The 17,491-nt window shown below is 51.8% G+C and overlaps 1 protein-coding gene across 4 annotated transcripts in view; it reads left to right on the top strand.

The window, feature by feature from the left end:
- The window catches only part of FBLN1 (fibulin 1), an 89,097-nt gene that overhangs the window by 52,920 nt on the left and 18,686 nt on the right, over positions 1 to 17,491 (top strand). For 3 of the 4 annotated variants that reach the window (XM_041754944.1, XM_041754942.1, XM_041754945.1), the window contains exons 15-16: positions 13,134 to 13,276; positions 15,235 to 15,366. In XM_041754944.1, coding sequence (XP_041610878.1) covers positions 13,134 to 13,276; positions 15,235 to 15,366 — 275 coding nt within the window. Of the gene's footprint in view, positions 1 to 5,454; positions 5,915 to 13,133; positions 13,277 to 15,234; positions 15,367 to 17,491 lie in introns of those variants that run through there. The other variant, XM_041754943.1, reaches the window with a different exon arrangement.

Genomic DNA, 17,491 nt, shown 5'->3' with positions numbered 1-17,491 from the left:
CTGTCACAGGAAGTCAGAACCTCTTTCCACCCTATCACAGGAAGTTAGAACTTCTTTCCACCCTGTAACCGGAAGTTAGAACCTCTTTCCATCCTGTCACAGGAAGTCAGAACCTCTTTCCACCCTGTCATAGGAAGTTAGAACCTCTTTCCACCCCGTAACAGGAAGTCAGAACCTCTTTCCACCGTGTCACAGGACGTCAGATCCTCTTTCCACCCTGTCACAGGAGGAAGTCAGAACCTCTTCCCACCCTCTCACATGAAGTAGAACCTCTTTCCACCCTGTCACAGGAAGTTAGAACTTCTTTCCACCCTGTAACCGGAAGTTAGAACCTCTTTCCACCGTGTCACAGGAAGTCATATCCTCTTTCCACCCTGTCACAGGAGGAAGTTAGAACCTCTTCCCACCCTCTCACATGAAGTAGAACCTCTTTCCACCATGTCACAGGAAGTTAGAACTTCTTTCCACCCTGTAACCAGAAGTTAGAACCTCTTTCCACTGTGTCACAGGAGGAAGTTAGAACCTCTTCCCACGTTCTCACAGGAAATCACAACCTCTTTCCATCCTGTCACAGGAAGTTAGAACCTATTTTCACCCTGTCTCAGGAAGTCACAACCTAGTTCCAGCCTGTCACAGGAAGTCAGAACCTCTTTCCATCCTGTCACAGGAAGTTAGAACCTCTTTCCATCCTGTCACAGGAAGTCAGAACCTCTTTCCATCCTGTCACAGGAAATCAGAACCTCTTTCCATCCTGGCACAGGAAGTCAGAACCTCTTTCCACCCTGTCACAGGAAGTCAGAACCTCTTTCCAAGCTGTCACAGGAAGTTAGAACCTCTGCCCACCCTGTCACAGGAAGGTGGGACCTGTAACAGGAAGTTAGCTCTTTCCATCCAATTACAATAAGTTACGTTCTGTCATTATCCTGTCACAGGAAGTCAGAACCTCTTTCCACCCTGTCACAGGAAGTCAGAACCTATTTCCACCCTGTCACAGGAAGTCAGAACCTCTTTCCATCCTGTCACAGGAAGTCACAACCTCTTTCCAGCCTGTCACAGGAAGTCAGAACCTCTTTCCATCCTGGCACAGGAAGTCAGAACATCTTACCATCCTGGCACAGGAAGTCAGAACCTCTTCCCACCCTGTCACAGGAAGTCAGAGCATCTTTCCACCCTGTCACAGGAAGTGAGAACCTCTTCCCACCCTGTCACAGGAAGTCAGAACCTCTTTCCACCCTGTCACAGGAAGTCAGATCCTCTTTCCGTCCTGTCACAGGAAGTTAGAACCTCTTTCCATCCTGGCACAGGAAGTCACAACATCTTTCCATCCTGGCACAGGAAGTCAGAACCTCTTCCCACCCTGTCACAGGAAGTCAGAGCATCTTTCCACCCTGTCACAGGAAGTGAGAACCTCTTCCCACCCTGTCACAGGAAGTCAGAACCTCTTTCCACCCTGTCACAGGAAGTCAGAACCTCTTTCCATCCTGTCACAGGAAGTCACAACCTCTTTCCAGCCTGTCACAGGAAGTCAGAACCTCTTTCCATCCTGGCACAGGAAGTCAGAACATCTTTCCATCCTGTCACAGGAAGTCAGAACCTCTTCCCACCCTGTCACAGGAAGTCAGAGCATCTTTCCACCCTGTCACAGGAAGTGAGAACCTCTTCCCACCCTGTCACAGGAAGTCAGAACCTCTTTCCACCCTGTCACAGGAAATTAGAACCTTTTCCACCCTGTCACAGGAAGTTAGAACCTGTTTCCACCCTGTCACTGGAGGAAGTTAGAACTTCTTTCCACCCTGTAACAGGAAGTTAAAACCTCTTTCCACCGTGTCACAGGGAGTCAGAACCTTTTACACCCTGTCACTGGAGGAAGTTAGAACCTCTTCCCACCGTCTCACAGGAAGTTAGAACCTCTTCCCATCTTGTCACCGGAAGTTAGAACCTCTTTGCCTCCTGTCACAGAAAGTTAGAACGTTTTTCCATCCTGTCACAGGAAGTTAGAACCTTTTCCACCCTGTCACAGTAGTTAGCACCTCTGCCCATCCTGTCACTTGAAGTTAGAACCTCTTTCCACCCTGGCACAGGAAGTTAGAACCTCTTTCCACTGTGTCAGAAGAAGTTAGAACCTCTTCCCATCCTGTCACAGGAAGTCAGAACCTCTTTCCACCCTGTCACAGGAATTTAGAACCTCTTTCCCCCGTGTCAGAGGAGGTTTGAACCTCTTTCCACCCTGTCACAGGAAGTTAGAACCTATTTCCACTGTGTCAGAAGAAGTTAGAACCTCTTTCCATCCTGTCACTGGAAGTCAGAACCTCTTTCCACCCTGTCACAGGAAGTTAGAACCTATTTCCACTGTGTCAGAAGAAGTTAGAACCTCTTTCCATCCTGTCACTAGGAAGTTAGAACCTTTTCCACCTGTTACAAGAAGTTAGAACCTCTTTCCACCCTGTCACAGGAAGTTAGAACCTCTTTCCACTTGTCACAGGAAGTCAGAACCTCTTTCCATCCTGTCACAGGAAGTTAGAACCTCTTTCCACTTGTCACAGGAAGTTAGAACCTCTTTCCATCTGTCACAGGAAGTTAGAACCTCTTTCCATCCTGTCACAGGAAGTTAGAACCTCTTTCCAGTCCTGTCACAGGAAGTTAGAACCTCTTCCCCCTGTCACAGGAAGTTAGAACCTCTTCCATCCTGTCACAAGGAAGTCAGAACCTCTTTTCCATCCTGTTAAGGAAGTCAGAACCTCTTTCCATGTCACAGAAGTTAGAACCTCTTTCCATCCTGTCACAGAAGTTAGAACCTCTTTCCATCCTGTCACAAGAAGTTTGAACCCCTTTCCACCTGTCACAGGAAGTTAGAACTCTTTCCACCCTGTAACAGAAAGTTAAACCTCTTTCCATCCTGTCACAGGAAGTCAGAACCTCTTTCCACCCTATCACAGGAAGTTAGAACTTCTTTCCACCCTGTAAACGGAAGTTAGAACCTCTTTCCATCCTGTCACAGGAAGTCAGAACCTCTTTCCACCCTGTCATAGGAAGTTAGAACCTCTTTCCACCCCGTAACAGGAAGTCAGAACCTCTTTCCACCGTTGTCACAGGACGTCAGATCCTCTTTCCACCCTGTCACAGGAGGAAGTCAGAACCTCTTCCCCACCCTCTCACATGAAGTAGAACCTCTTTCCACCATGTCACAGGAAGTTAGAACTTCTTTCCACCCTGTAACCAGAAGTTAGAACCTCTTTCCCACCGTGTCACAGGAGGAAGTTAGAACCTCTTCCCACGTCTCTCACAGGAAATCACAACCTCTTTCCATCCTGTCACAGGAAGTTAGAACCTATTTCCACCCTGTCTCAGGAAGTCACAACCTAGTTCCTGCCTGTCACAGGAAGTCAGAACCTCTTTCCATCCTGTCACAGGAAGTTAGAACCTCTTTCCATCCTGTGACAGGGAAGTCAGACCTCTTTTCCCATCCTGTCACAGGAAGTCAGAACCTCTTCCCCCCTGTCACAGGAAGTCAGAGCATCTTTCCACCCTGTCACAGGAAGTGAGAACCTCTTCCCACCCTGTCACAGGAAGTCAGAACCTCTTTCCACCTGTCACAGGAAATTAGAACCTTTTCCACCCTGTCACAGGAAGTTAGAACCTGTTTCCACCCTGTCACTGGAGGAAGTTAGAACTTCTTTCCACCCTGTAACAGGAAGTTAAAACCTCTTTCCACCGGGTCACAGGGAGTCAGAACCTTTTACACCCTGTCACTGGAGGAAGTTAGAACCTCTTCCCACCGTCTCACAGAAGTTAGAACCTCTTCCCATCTTGTCACCGGAAGTTAGAACCTCTTTGCCTCCTGTCACAGAAAGTTAGAACGTTTTTCCATCCTGTCCACAGGAAGTTAGAACCTTTTCCACCCTGTCACAGTAGATAGCACCTCTGCCCATCCTTCACTTGAAGTTAGAACCTCTTTCCACCCTGGCACAGGAAGTTAGAACCTCTTTCCACTGTGTCAGAAGAAGTTAGACCTCTTCATCTGTCCAGGAAGTCAGGAATCGGAGGAGGTGAACCTCTTCCCACCCTGTCACAGGAATTTAGAACCTCTTTCCCCCGTGTCAGAGGAGGTTTGAACCTCTTTCCACCCTGTCACAGGAAGTTAGAACCTATTTCCACTGTGTCAGAAGAAGTTAGAACCTCTTTCCATCCTGTCACTGGAAGTCAGAACCTCTTTCCACCCTGTCACAGGAAGTTAGAACCTATTTCCACTGTGTCAGAAGAAGTTAGAACCTCTTTCCATCCTGTCACTGGAAGTTAGAACCTCTTCCCACTCTGTTACAAGAAGTTAGAACCTCTTTCCACCCTGTCACAGGAAGTTAGAACCTCTTTCCACTTTGTCACAGGAAGTCAGAACCTCTTTCCATCCTGTCACAGGAAGTTAGAACCTCTTCCCACTTTGTCACAGGAAGTTAGAACCTCTTTCCATCTTGTCACAGGAAGTTAGAACCTCTTTCCATCCTGCACAGGAAGTTAGAACCTCTTTCCGTCCTGTCACAGGAAGTTAGAACCTCTGTCCCCCATGTCACAGGAAGTTAGAACCTCTTTCCATCCTGTCACAAGAGAAAGTCAGAACCTCTTTTTCCATCCTGTTATAGGAAGTCAGAACCTCTTTCCATCCTGTCACAGGAAGTTAGGAGCTCTCACCAACCTGTCGTAGGAACTTAGAACCTTTTCCATCCTGTCACAGCAAGTTAGAACCTGTCTCCTTCTCCGTTCCAAGCCCTGGGTGACCCTGTGGACACGCAGGAAGCTGGGCATGGAGCACCAGACTCAGTGAGACGATGGGGCACAGACCTCAATCTGGTTTCCTCCCTCCCTCTGTGGCCTCAGGAAGGCCCCCACCCCCACTCTTTCAGCCTCAGTCTCCTCATCTGAAGACTGGCACTGCAGGCAGTGTCCCGGTGCAGCCACAGTGATCACACTAGAGAAGGCTCAGTGACGAACGGCCAAGCGCTTGATAGAGGGCCGCAGCTGTGCCCACTGGTGGCGGACAAGGTCACTCCCAGGGTCGTCTCCCTGACCCCACCGCCAGCCCCGTGTGGCCCTGAGCACTGTCTGGGTGAGGGACCAGCGCCCGGATGCCACTCCGAGGGCAGGGCGCGCCTGGGGAGTGGGGCCTGGGCTGGGGCCCGGCCCGCAAGAGGGGACGCGCCTCACTGCCGCCGGCCCTAGCCCCCCAGCAGCCGCCCAGCGCCCCCTGAGGGTGTTGGAAGAGGCTAGTGCCTGAGTCAGCGGCCTGGAGGTCCTCGGCACCTCCCGCAGGTGAGTGAGGGGTGTTCTTGCTGGTGGCCGAACCCGGAGGGGGGCGGGAGGCCCCGCACAGCGAGCCCCCCCTTTCCCTCACGCTCTCTTGGCCCTGCGCTTGCTGAGTTGGCGCTAACCCTCTTCTTGTCTCTCTGTCCACTTTTCTTGCAGCCGCTGCGAGCGCTTGCCTTGCCATGAGACTCAGGAGTGCCCCAAGCTGCCTCTGAGAATAACCTACTACCACCTCTCTTTCCCTACCAACATCCAAGTGCCCGCGGTGGTTTTCCGCATGGGCCCCTCCAATGCCGTCCCCGGGGACAGCATGCAGCTGGCTATCGTCGGCGGCAACGAGGAGGGCTTTTTCACCACCCGGAAGGTGAGCCACCACAGCGGGGTGGTGGCCCTCACCAAGCCCGTCCCTGAGCCCAGGGACTTGCTCCTGACCGTCAAGATGGACCTCTACCGCCACGGCACCGTCAGCTCCTTTGTGGCCAAGCTTTACATCTTTGTGTCCGCAGAGCTCTGAGCACTTGCTTTGGGCCGCCGGGGGCTCCCTCCTGTCGCTTTCCTAACCCTCCCCTCCAGGATTTTAATAAAGTTGTAGCGGGTGATCCCTACCCAGCATGCCTCACGTGCCTTGGTCTTATTTCGCATGGTTGGGTTCCGTGCTGTTGGTCACCACCCTGGGGTGAGCTGGCACCTGCCGCGGTGACGGAGGGGTGTTTTTTCACACGGTAGTAGATAGTATGTATCTGGGGGGGGCCCTGTTGCTGGAGGTCACCGAACACCCCACCAGGGAGCCCCGGGGGTGGGGACGAGGAGGCTCGTGTGTATCACTTCACATGCGTGATCTCTTTGTGTTGAGCCCAAAGGAGGAGGCTATCCCCACAGAGAGATCATTGAGCTCCTCCCTCTCTCATTTTAGAAATGTGGGGACACCAAGGCCCAGAGAGGGGGAAGGGGTGTGGCCAAGGTTTGGGGGCCTATTTGTGGCAGAGCCGGGCTCTCCGGGACGGGGTCCTCGGACTCCGCGTGGCTTCCCTGCTGTGTCACACGGAGCTGACATCTCACGGCGTCAGAAAAAAGCTCTTATCCTGAGAGTCACGCCTCTCGCTGTTTGTCTTGATGAGAAGCCTGCACTTGTGGAAAAATACGGAAAGGTTGCCGAAGCTTGGAGACAGCTCTTGCCTGAATAAGGTTAGTTGCCTCCACTGGGGACCTTGCCCCCGCGTGGGAGGCGGCGAAGGACGACACAACACGTGTGCCACTCCTGGGAACCGCTGAGCGCACTTCGGGTCCGGTGGGTGCAAGGCAGGTGTCCATCCTGTAGACACTCAGAGAGGCCAAGCAGTTTGCCCAAGGTCACACAGCTGGTATTTGAACCCTGGCTTGCTGATTTCACAACTCTGACTATTCCATCTACCACAATACCTCCAACCTGGGCCTCGACCCACCTACCTCTCTTTGTCTTCTCTGCCGTAATTCCAGCCAAACCATTGTCACAAGTCCCCATAGTGCCTTTTGAGGTCCTGTACTTCCAACTGTTCTCCCCTTGCTCATTTCCCTTGAGCCACACTGCTGAGGTCTTTGCTGCCCCAGGCCCTTTGCACGTGCTTTGCGCCCTCATCTTGGAAGTTGGCTAAAGCCCAGCTTAAGTGTTCCTTTCCCCGTGAGGCCTTCCTCAACACCTTTGCATTCTCTCCCTTGTCCATCTTTCCATTGACGCTTCTTTGTTAAGCTTATCGCAGTTTGCAATTCCTGCTTATCTGTGTTTCCCATCTCTCTTCCCGCCACCCTGAAGGCTCTGTGATGGCAGAGACCAGTCCGTCTCCTTCCCTAGCCCCTGGCCAGGTGCCCAATGCACCGTAGGTGCTCTGTTGAGGGGATGGATGACTTTGTGCCCACCCTGGCCTCTGTCACTAGCATTTCTGTGGCTGCTGATGCTGTTTCCGCGCAGAAATGAGAGGAGAAGGCAAAGCGCCACAGAGGAATCAAGTAGAGGGTGTTGCAGGATCCTCAGATCCTTCCTACGCTTACGTGTACACTGCTGGGGGAGAGTGTCCTGGCCTTGCTGTCTGGTAGGGAAGGTGGACCTACGGGAAACTCTCCACCTTCTACTTTTTGACAGAAGCAGCAGTTAAGTTGCCATGGAAATGTACACACTTCTAGTTAGCCAGCCACCTCAGGCCTCCCACTCTGTCTCCCCTACCTCTCTTATCATGTCTGGTCTGGACCAGTAGCTCCCAGTCTCCCAGCTTCCAGTGCATTCTCCAAGCTGCAGCTGGAGGACCCCTCTGAAGGGCCAGTCTGGTTATGTCCCTCTCTCGTTAGGACCTTCTTGGTTCTCTTGTACGAGCAGATGAAGTCCAGCTCCCTGGAATGACATTCAAGGCCCTGCCCCATTTAGCCTCTGCCCCCTCTTTCAGCTCCATCCTACTCATCCTTTTTGTTCTAGTCACGCAGAGATGCTTCCCCTCCCCTGAATGTGCTGCCCTCGGCTTTAGCATGTGCCCTGCCAACCCTTTGCAGACTGCTATTCTCCCTGAAGTGTTATCTCAAAGGTCACCTCCTCCATGAAGCCTTTCCTTCATCTGAGCTCACGTTGCCCTGGACATATTCCATCCAGACATTTTCTCTGTTATCTTCTGGTTGTTACTTTTTATTATCCCTCGTGCACTGGGGCCTTTTTGAAGACAGGGGGTTATGTCTGTATTCTCTATAATTTCAGAGTGTTTGGCCTGTAGGAGTTCAGTAAGCATCTGTAAACATATGAATAGACAAATGGATGGACAGATGGACGGATTCATGGATGGATAGATGAACAGGTGGATGGATGGACGGATGGATGGTATTTTCAAGGCTTGGTTCAAATATCACCTCTTCTGTGAAGTCAGCAAGTTAAAGCAGGGATCTAGTTACTGTATTCAGTTATTCTTTCATCATGTTCCAGATTATTCTGATTGAAAGAAGCACTTTTTCTTCATGTCCATAGGAGTATCAGGGCTTTAGAGGCCATGCAGTGACCTTATAGAGTTTGCCAGAGTCCCCTGTACAACATAACCACCAACTGACCATTCAGCTTTGCTTACCCGCTCCTTTGTTTGTGGAACTCCTCTTGAGGTGGCTGATTCCATTTTAGGACACCCCTGCTGTCTCTGTGTGTGTGCCCGAGTGCACACGTGAGGCTCTATCTGCATTACGTGCAGGCTCATCTCTGCCCTGCAGTTTGTTGGGGCTACATAGTGCTGCTGAGATCATGCAGTGCAGAAAAAAATAAAAGTTTGAATGTCCTCCTTACCATTTACTAGTTGTATGACTTATCCAAAGTCATAGATAAGTGCCTTTCAGATCTTCATGACCCCCTCATGGATTATTTTGAAGATTACATGCAATTGCGGATGAGGCACTATGTGGTATATATAGTAGGCAGTCAATAAGTGTTGGTTTCTTCTCTCATTAGAAGGAACGTGAGTGTTCATTTGGATCTTGAATTAAATGGGGAATGAAGGTTCATAGGGTTTGGATGTGTCCAAGGTCACTGCCATCACCTCTGACCTCTAGGCCTCTGCTCTTCTGACTTGATCACTGTACTAACCCCAGCTCCCAAGGGCAAATGATAATAATCATGATTGTCATTAGTATAATGATAATGATCATAGCTGTGATAGCTAACACGTGTACTGCTTACTGAGAGCCAGGCACTGCTCCAGGCATTTAACTCAATTAACCCTCCCAACAACCTTGTGAGGAAAATACTATTAGGATCCCCATTCCACATGGGAGACATGGAGGCATAGAGCGGATGAGTAACCTGCCCAGAGTCCCACAGCTGGTATCCGGTGGGGCTGGGATTCAAATCCAGGCAGCCTGGCTCTGGAGTCTGTTCTCTGAAACCCTGCCCCCTGCTGCCTTGAATGCTGTGAAGGGAGCAGGATTGCTGGGATGAGTAAGTGCTTGGTAAGAGCTGGTCGGATTGTTACTCTTGCCTCATCTCTGAAATCACTGGATACAAGCCCTATTCTATAATTCCCAAGTATAGAACAGGACATTTTATTAGCTAAAGAAGGAGGCAGTATAGTGTAGAGGGAAGAGCTGTGGAGATTAAGTGAGACAATGGGTGCAAACTCTAGCACAGAGAATCTGGGAAGATGAAGCAGCATAGTGTTTGAAGCTCTCTGGATCGCAATCCAAAACACGCTGATGGCTGGACAGAAAATTGTAAAGTCTGTGGAAAACATGCCCAACTAAACAAGGTGACATGACATCCCTATGAGCCCCAAGATACAGTTTATGTCCACTTCCATGTTATCAGCACCTGTGCAGCAGGGAGCAGTGGGAGACTCCAGAATAGTCAACAGCTGCTCCCTAGTAGAAAAATTTCAGAGCAGCATCTGAAGCTGAGAAAGATTTTACTCATTCCATTCCAGTGTTTGCAAGGAGCTCGTGGAAGTTTTGAGGGAATGGCCCCATCTAGCCTCTAGGAACTCTTGAAACTAACCCAGCAGGACTTCCCTTAGGGTCATGGTTTGGAGAAGCTGCCGGAAGTGAAATGCAGAATTGAGTAGGAGAGAGACAATAGACCACGGATAATGAAGGTCCAGGTAAATGTAGAGGACTATCAGAAAGCAGGCTGCCCAAAATGTCAGATAAGGAAGCTCTGTGAAGTCAGGAAAACTTCTGTGAATATGCCTTTTTCTAAAATGTCAAGAAAGTGAAATTTCAATTTCACTTGAAAATGATCAAAAAGCATCAATGTTGAATCTCATACAAAATTATTGTAGAAGGAAGGATAATAAGAAACAGAATGACATCCTTCTGGATAATGAAAACACACCAGAAAGATATGCTCAGAGTCTAGATCAAAACTGTGACCTATATCAAAACAAAGCAAAAGCACTAAGAAAATGATCAAAATGGAAGAGAACTGCAATTCAGAATGAACTAAATTGAGACATGAAGCGACAGAACCCAGGAAATAATTTAAAATTAAAACAAAAAGCAATCGCAGAAGTAAATACTTGAGAGAGAGCGTGACCCAGAAGAAGACAAATTTTAAAAATAAGGAAATAGAAGAGATGAAAAAGCTTGAAGTGACAGACACTGAAGACCCAACATACGGATAATAGAAATCTCTGAGGAATGAACCCACAACAAAGGAAAGAAATAAGTAAATGATTAACTCAAGGAAGTTTCCAGAAATTAAATTAGAAAAATCCACATTGAGAGAACACACAGCATACCTGAACATATCTGCTCAGAGCAGCAAATACCGAGACATAGTCTCGTAAAATTATCGGACTTTGAAGAAAAGAGGAGCCAAACATCCAGTGGGCATCCAAGCAAAACCAGGAACAACATTTAAGGGGAAAAATTATATTGCCATCTGACTTTTTCACAGCAAAACTTATTTTGGAAGAAGGCAAATACTTAGGATCCTCAAGGAAACGTGAGCCAAGGATTGTCGACCCAACAAAAGAGACTTGTGTGTGCAAAGGATACAAGGTATTGCCAACACACACAAGTATCAACAGGCCAACATTAGGCATCGTTACTCATCCAACTACAACTGAGTGTTATAAGGAAAACATATATTATGAATTGCTGTATGTTCAAACAATGTAGAATCAGCATATCTATTAAAAAATGCCGGTAGAATAGGGAGGACATATCCAAACAAACATTAGTTTTAAAAAGATTTTATTTATTTTTTTCATGACAGAGACAGAGATTGAAGCAGAGACACAGGCAAAGAGAGAAGCAGGCTCCCTGTGGGGAGCCTGATGCGGGACTTGATCCCAGGACCCTGGGATCACACCCTGAGCCGAAGGCAGATGCTCAACCACTGGGCCACCCAGATATCCTCAAACAAACATTATTTTAAGTAATTGTGTCACTGGTGGCAATTTTACTATTGCTCTCCTGAGACTACCGTGTCAGAATATGGAATTAACTACATCAGTAATTACAGGATGTTCTATCCTCTCCTGTGTTGCTGAAAACCAGGATTCTGATATGGAAGAAAAGAGATTCCTTTGTAATATAGAAGAGATTAAAAGTCTGTGTGGTTCTTGCTTTGAGTCAGAAATATCACTAGGAACTCATGATCAAGTTTACCTTTAAGCCTGTCCACTGAAGAGGCCTGGAAGCAATGGCCAACCCAGCAGCACCTACCACATTGGGCATCTAGGCTGTGGTCTTGAAATACCATTTTCCACTTAAAAAACAAAAAAACAAAAAAACAAAAAAGAAACAAACAAACAAAAAAAACAAACCCAAGACTTCTTGGAGAAGTAACTGGGGCAGGGGAAGTATAAGATGAGGCTGGACCACCCTGTTGTTCCAGAGAGCAGGAGAGCTACTGACGATGGCTAGAGCCATCCTGATCTGTCCTCTGGCCAAAGATGGGAAAGCTCAACATCCAACAAAGGATAATGATTGCCATGGATTGAAATCCATCCGATAGTTTAAATCCATGAGTTGATACTCATATTTTAAAAAAAATCAACTGGTAACCTCTGGATGATGATAGAGAGCTAGTTCATGATCCTGAAACACTTGTAAAAACAAGGCAAGAAATCAGGCATTGATCTGGTTTTTCTTCTATGAACGATACCCCGTGGTAACCAGATAGTGTATGAGGGGAAGCACCCTTTACAGAAGTGTTCCAACTAACACACTAAAAAGAAATGATAGAATCCAACTACCAGCATTTTGCAATCCACGATGAATCACTGGATCTAGGTCCTGAGCATCAACAGCTGCTGACGTCACTGAGAGAGACAACCAGATACCAAATGCCCTCCGATGGATGACATACTACCAACTGTCATCTTGCCAAAGGGACTGGGCCTTCATCGGCTCAGGTCTGGATGCGGCAGCCAGCATGCCAGAAATGCAGAGGATGGGGGAACACGCATTGCACCACGAGGATGTAGTCGGCACGTCCACATGGAGGAAGCTCTATCTCTCAGAGGCTTCCAGTTCCTTAACAGATCAACTGTCTGGGAAATGAAGGGATAGAGAGGGAACCTGTAGATTAAAAAGGGCTCGAGAGACAGCACACTTTTCTCATGGACAAATCTAAATGGTGTCTCAGGGTGCACACTTGTGTGATACGAGCTATAAAGAAACCCAGGTAGGCGGCTTCTGGAACAGTCGGGACAGAGGTCTGAGGGGTGGGGGGGGGGGGTGGGGGCATGGAGAAGGGTGCAGAGACGGGTATGGGCACATGAAGGGGCCTCGGGTGGCGGATGGAAGATCTCTTTCTCAACCTGAGTGGCGATTATAATACTCACTAAATTACATCGTTGTTCTGGGTAGGTTTAGCATCTGTGTTTTATTTTACAATAAAGAGGATTCAAAACATGTCTAGCTAAAATGCTCCCCCGTCCTGGTGTGTGGCATGACACTGTGGGTTTGACCTCTTTGTGCTGGGCACCGTGCTGAGTGTGGCATATACGCTCCCTCACTTACTACCCCCGAGACCCACCTGACCCAGGGCTCCGGGGAGGCAGGACCACGTGTCCCATGTTTGCTTTGGCGTCCCTGGCGCCTCGCACCCAGCAGGCCTTCAAAACACACTTGTTGAACGAGGGAATTCGTCTACAGTTATAGAAACTGATGCCCGGTCCGTACAGTTGGGCAAATAGCAAAGCTCCACTTGTCCCTAGACAGGGCGGATGGAAAGCAGAGCATGGGTGCCGGCCGGGTCTGCAGGGAGGGCTGCGTGGTGTCCCCGCCGAGCAGCCGGGTCCACCTGGCCCACCTGCTGCTCCTCCTGGGACCTGGGTCTCCGTGGGAGTGGCGATTCCAACTTTCCCATCTACCTCTTGTGCTGTGGTTCCCCTCAGGCTCCGCCAAGAGAAGACAGACACTGTCCGCTGCATCAAGTCCTGCCGCCCCAACGACGTCACCTGCGTGTTGGACCCCGTGCACACCATCTCCCATACCGTTGTGTCGCTGCCCACCTTCCGAGAGTTCACCCGCCCTGAAGGTGAGTGGCTACTCCCACGGCTACAACTGGCATGGGGACCCCAGGGCAGGTCGCATCTGCTAGACAGACATCCCTGCGAGGCAGCCGCCACTGGGGCCTCCTGGTGCTTGAGCCGAGAGCTCGGCCCCAAGGAACTCCTCCCTGGTAAGAAGTAGACTTGCCTCTGCATTTCCCCGGTGTCCCCAAGAGTGCACGGCCTCATGCCAGCCCGTTCCTGGCTCAGCTCAGGAGGCCACTTCTCATGGGTCACAGCTGCTCAGCAAACGGCTGTTGAGTGCTGGTTCTATGCTGAGCATTGGGGCATCAGAGAGGGCTTCTGGGAGGAAGTGACTTCCACGCTGGGGCCTAAGTGGTCAGTAGGAGATAAGTAATGAAAATGGGGAGCAGAAGAAAAAAAATAAGGAGCGGGAGAGAGGAGGAGCAGAACTCCTCTGGAAAGGTCTGGAGGGGCACTGGGTCTTTGAGGAACTAAGCCAAGTTTTGCTGGCTGGAACGGTAGAGTCTTGGCAAGAGCCTTGACTTGGGGTTGGGGCTTCCATTCCAAGGCTTCTGGGAGGCATCACAGGGCTGCACCTGATGCTATTTGTGGACAGAAATGTCACCCTGGAAACCGAGGCACTAGACTGGACCCAGGTAGCCCAGGGGTAAAGCAATGTTCCCAGCCCCACCTTGCAGGCGGCTCCTAGCCTGCTGTGTAGACCTGCCATCGTGGCACCCTTTCCGCCAGGGTGGGACCTGGGACACAGCATCCTCCTGGCCCCTGGTGGAAGGCTATACGTGGGGGCTGTTCTGCATGCCTTGCTTCGGGGCATGCAGCCCCCATGCTGAGGCTGCTGTGGTCTCCAGCACCCCCTCCTCTGTGGGGTCTTCATCTCTGCCTTTGGAAGGAGCTCACCATGAGGGATTCATGCAGCAGACGTTGCCTGAGCCACCTATGTGTCAGGCTCAGGGCCAAGCTCAGAGGCATAATGATAAGAAAGAGCCCCCTGACCCTCTGAGGGAAGGTGTCTGAGCCAGCACGACTAATCCCACATTTACATGCTGTGCAGTGTCCCCTGGGGTAACACAGGAGCACATCGGAACATAGCACCCGGTTGGGGGGTTGGTGGCAAGGGCAGGAGAGGCTCCCCGAGGACGTGGTTGCCTGAAAGGGCAGGTGGCCCCCTGCTCCCCTACCCACTAACTCGTTCCTCTGGAGAGAGGAGGCACAGGATCCCTGCAGGGTGGCATGGACGTGGGTTTTAGAAAAATCACTGACTAGTGTTTGCCTTGTGCAAAATGACAGTTTCCACCAAACCACATACAAATCCTTCCCAAACCCCTAACGGCCGCTTGTGTGGCCTCCCGGCCACTGCTGCTGTGTGAGTTGATTCTGCAGGGAGTCGAGTGTGGCCAGAGATGCCCCTTAACATCTCCGGCCCAGGAAATCCTGACCTTGGCCTTTAGAGGGAGGGCACTGGTGGTCTGCCCCCTTCCCTCTGTAGATGGGGAAACTGAGGCCCACACAGGCGCCATGTCCAGATCGCCCAGAGCCAGGGTAGGATGGAGGCCTGGTGATGAACACGGCCACCGAGCTGCCCAGCCCACCCCAGGAAGGGGCTTTTCTAACCCGCTTTGCCCCAGGGGCAGGAGACCAGCCTGCTCTGTTGCCCTTGCTGACCTCTGTCCCCTTGTCCCTGCATCCACTTCCCTCCCCCTTCTTTGCAGCTTCGTGAAGATTTATGACTAATTCCCGATTGCTCCCTGGCCCCCGCACCTCTATCCCTTAAGCTGCAGGACCTCAGGGAAGATCCAAAACCAATGCAAGCCTCCGTTTCCCACTGATTGGAAGGGGGGTAGGCCATGACCTGTGAGCCCTCAGGACCCGGCCACCCCGTCCATACAGCGCTCCCGGGCACTGGGCTCTCATGACCCGAGGGTGCATCACCGGGGTTCCCATGCCGTGCTTCTCTTGCCAGAGATCATCTTCCTCCGGGCCGTCATGCCCGTGTACCCTGCCAACCACGCCGACATCATCTTCGACATCACAGAAGGAAACCTGCGGGACTCCTTTGACATCATCAAGCGCTACATGGACGGCATGACTGTGGGTGAGTGGCCGGAGACATTCAGGTCCACCCGGACGCCTCCTCATCCTCCCAGCCAACAGCCTCGCGGGGGACCGTTTGGCTAGGCTGCTGGGAAACCTCTTTGGAGCAGCCCAGGTTGCATCTGAGCCTCCCTCCTCACACCCTCCTGTCCTTCAGGGACAGCTGGACCCCACCTGCCCCTGCCCCCCAAGGCCATCACCGGCGAGGAGGGGGATCTGCTCCTGCCTGTGCCACCAGGCCTCCTGCCTGCCAGTGGGTGATTAAGTAGATCTCTGTGTCTCATGGCTGTGAACTGACAATATGACACAGGGGAGGTGCTTGTCTCAGGGCCCAGGTGGTCCCCGGGTCAGTGGGACCAGACCCGATAGGATTCTTCTTCTTGTGGCAAAATAGGAGGGATAGCAAACGGGGAGTCAGAGCCGGCGCTCTGGTCTTGGCCCCAGACCGCTCACCTTGCTGTGTGTCCTGTCGTCCCTCCTGACGGGTCACCCACACAGCCCTTGGGCGAGGAGCCTGCTGGCACCTTCTGTAGAGGGGCAGCGCCCTGGAAGCACAGACCAGGGCTGGGGCCGAGCTCTGGGGATGGGGGGCAAGAGGGGGAGGCGCCATGGAGGCCCCGGCAGGGAAGCAGGTGAGTCTGGGGGACTGGGTCATAAGCCTCTCCCGAACTGTCACTGGGGGGAGGGTGGTGGTGCCTGGATTGGAAACCATCGCAGCTCCCATTCGGGACTTAGCTTCGGACTCTGAGTATTTTTCAAAGCAGCTGAGCATCGAGGGCCAGGCCCTGCCCTCACGTGGGCCTCAGCTCCTCCATTGCGAATGGTGGGGGGCGCATTGGGCCCCGTGCTGTCCCAGGCCCTGGATTCTGTGAGCTGGTGACCAGAAGGAGCAGCGTCCATGCGGGTGGCCCTGGAGCAGAGCGTTTGGGAACGAGGTCTCTAGGTGGCGCTGTTGGATCTCAGAAGCCGGGTCCCTGTGCCCCCGCCGTCCTCGACCGTTGTTAAACCGGCAGCTGGAGACAGGGGATCGTTATTCCCTTGTTGCCAAAGAGCCATTTATAGCGACTTTACAAGCTCTTAAATGGGTTTGCATGTTGTAAACATGACTGAGTCATTTAGGGGCTCCCCACCCCCAGCCGCCTCCTCCGCTAGTTGGCAGCAGGAATAATTAGTTAATTACAATTAATGGCACATTAGTCCTCACTGGGATTCCACGGGGAGGGGAGGGCGTGCAGTTTGGCTGTCAGCAGCCATAAAACCTGCTGCTTACCCTTGAGTCACTGCCCACCCCGGGGCTGTTTCCCCCATGCTGGATGAAGAGGCCTGGGGGCCTGGGGATGAGGGCAGATGGTGGGGGGCTGGGGGCACAGGGTCAGGCTGTGTCCTGCTTGGGCGGGGGTGGTGGTGAGCCACCTGCAACGTGGGCATTCCTGCCAGCCCTGTGCTCGATGCTAGGCTGGCGGGCATGGCTGCGAGCGGCCTTGCGGGGTGAATCCTGGCCTGGAACCCCAAGAGCTGGACTCAGAGCCCTATGCTTCCCTCATTCACTCTCTCCGTTTTGCTCCTTTCCCGAGCCCCCATCTGTTGCTGGACATTCTTGGGGACAGAGGTGAATGAGCACCACGCAGACCCTGCCCCCGAGGGCTTTGCATTCCAGCGGAGGAGAGAGGTGGCCCCACAAACGCACCCAAGGGGCCGCAGGGGCTCCTTGCAGGGCTGGCACCTTCCGTTCCCAGCTCCATCCCTCCTGGGTGACCCGAGTCGGGCCTGGCCAGCAGCTGGGCCCAGATCCAGTGCCCACCAGCGCATTTTTCTAGCCACATCCATGCTCCAGACAGACTTCACCTGGGAGCCTCTGTCTCTCGGCTTCCCATCCACTGGGGCAGAAAATCTCGGCGTGTCAGAGCCTGGAGGCTCCTGGAGACCATCCCTTCCCGCTTTTCTGTAGAGGGGTAAATCGAGGCCTGGAGAGGGAGGAGGGTGTGCCGGGTTTCTCATGGTGCCTCAGGGCAGAGCAGGGCACAGCGGGGAGCCCCTGGGAGGAATGTGGGTAAGGCCACAAAGACTGAGCGGCTGTCCCTCACTGCACCTGGTCACGCGTGCCCTGGTCTTTGGAATCTGGGCTG

This window comes from Vulpes lagopus, chromosome 5 (genome assembly GCF_018345385.1).
Source record: "Vulpes lagopus strain Blue_001 chromosome 5, ASM1834538v1, whole genome shotgun sequence".
Classification (NCBI taxonomy): domain Eukaryota; kingdom Metazoa; phylum Chordata; class Mammalia; order Carnivora; family Canidae; genus Vulpes; species Vulpes lagopus.
The sequence above is the reverse complement of the archived record's forward strand: the minus strand, read 5'-3'. Positions and strand labels throughout refer to the sequence as shown.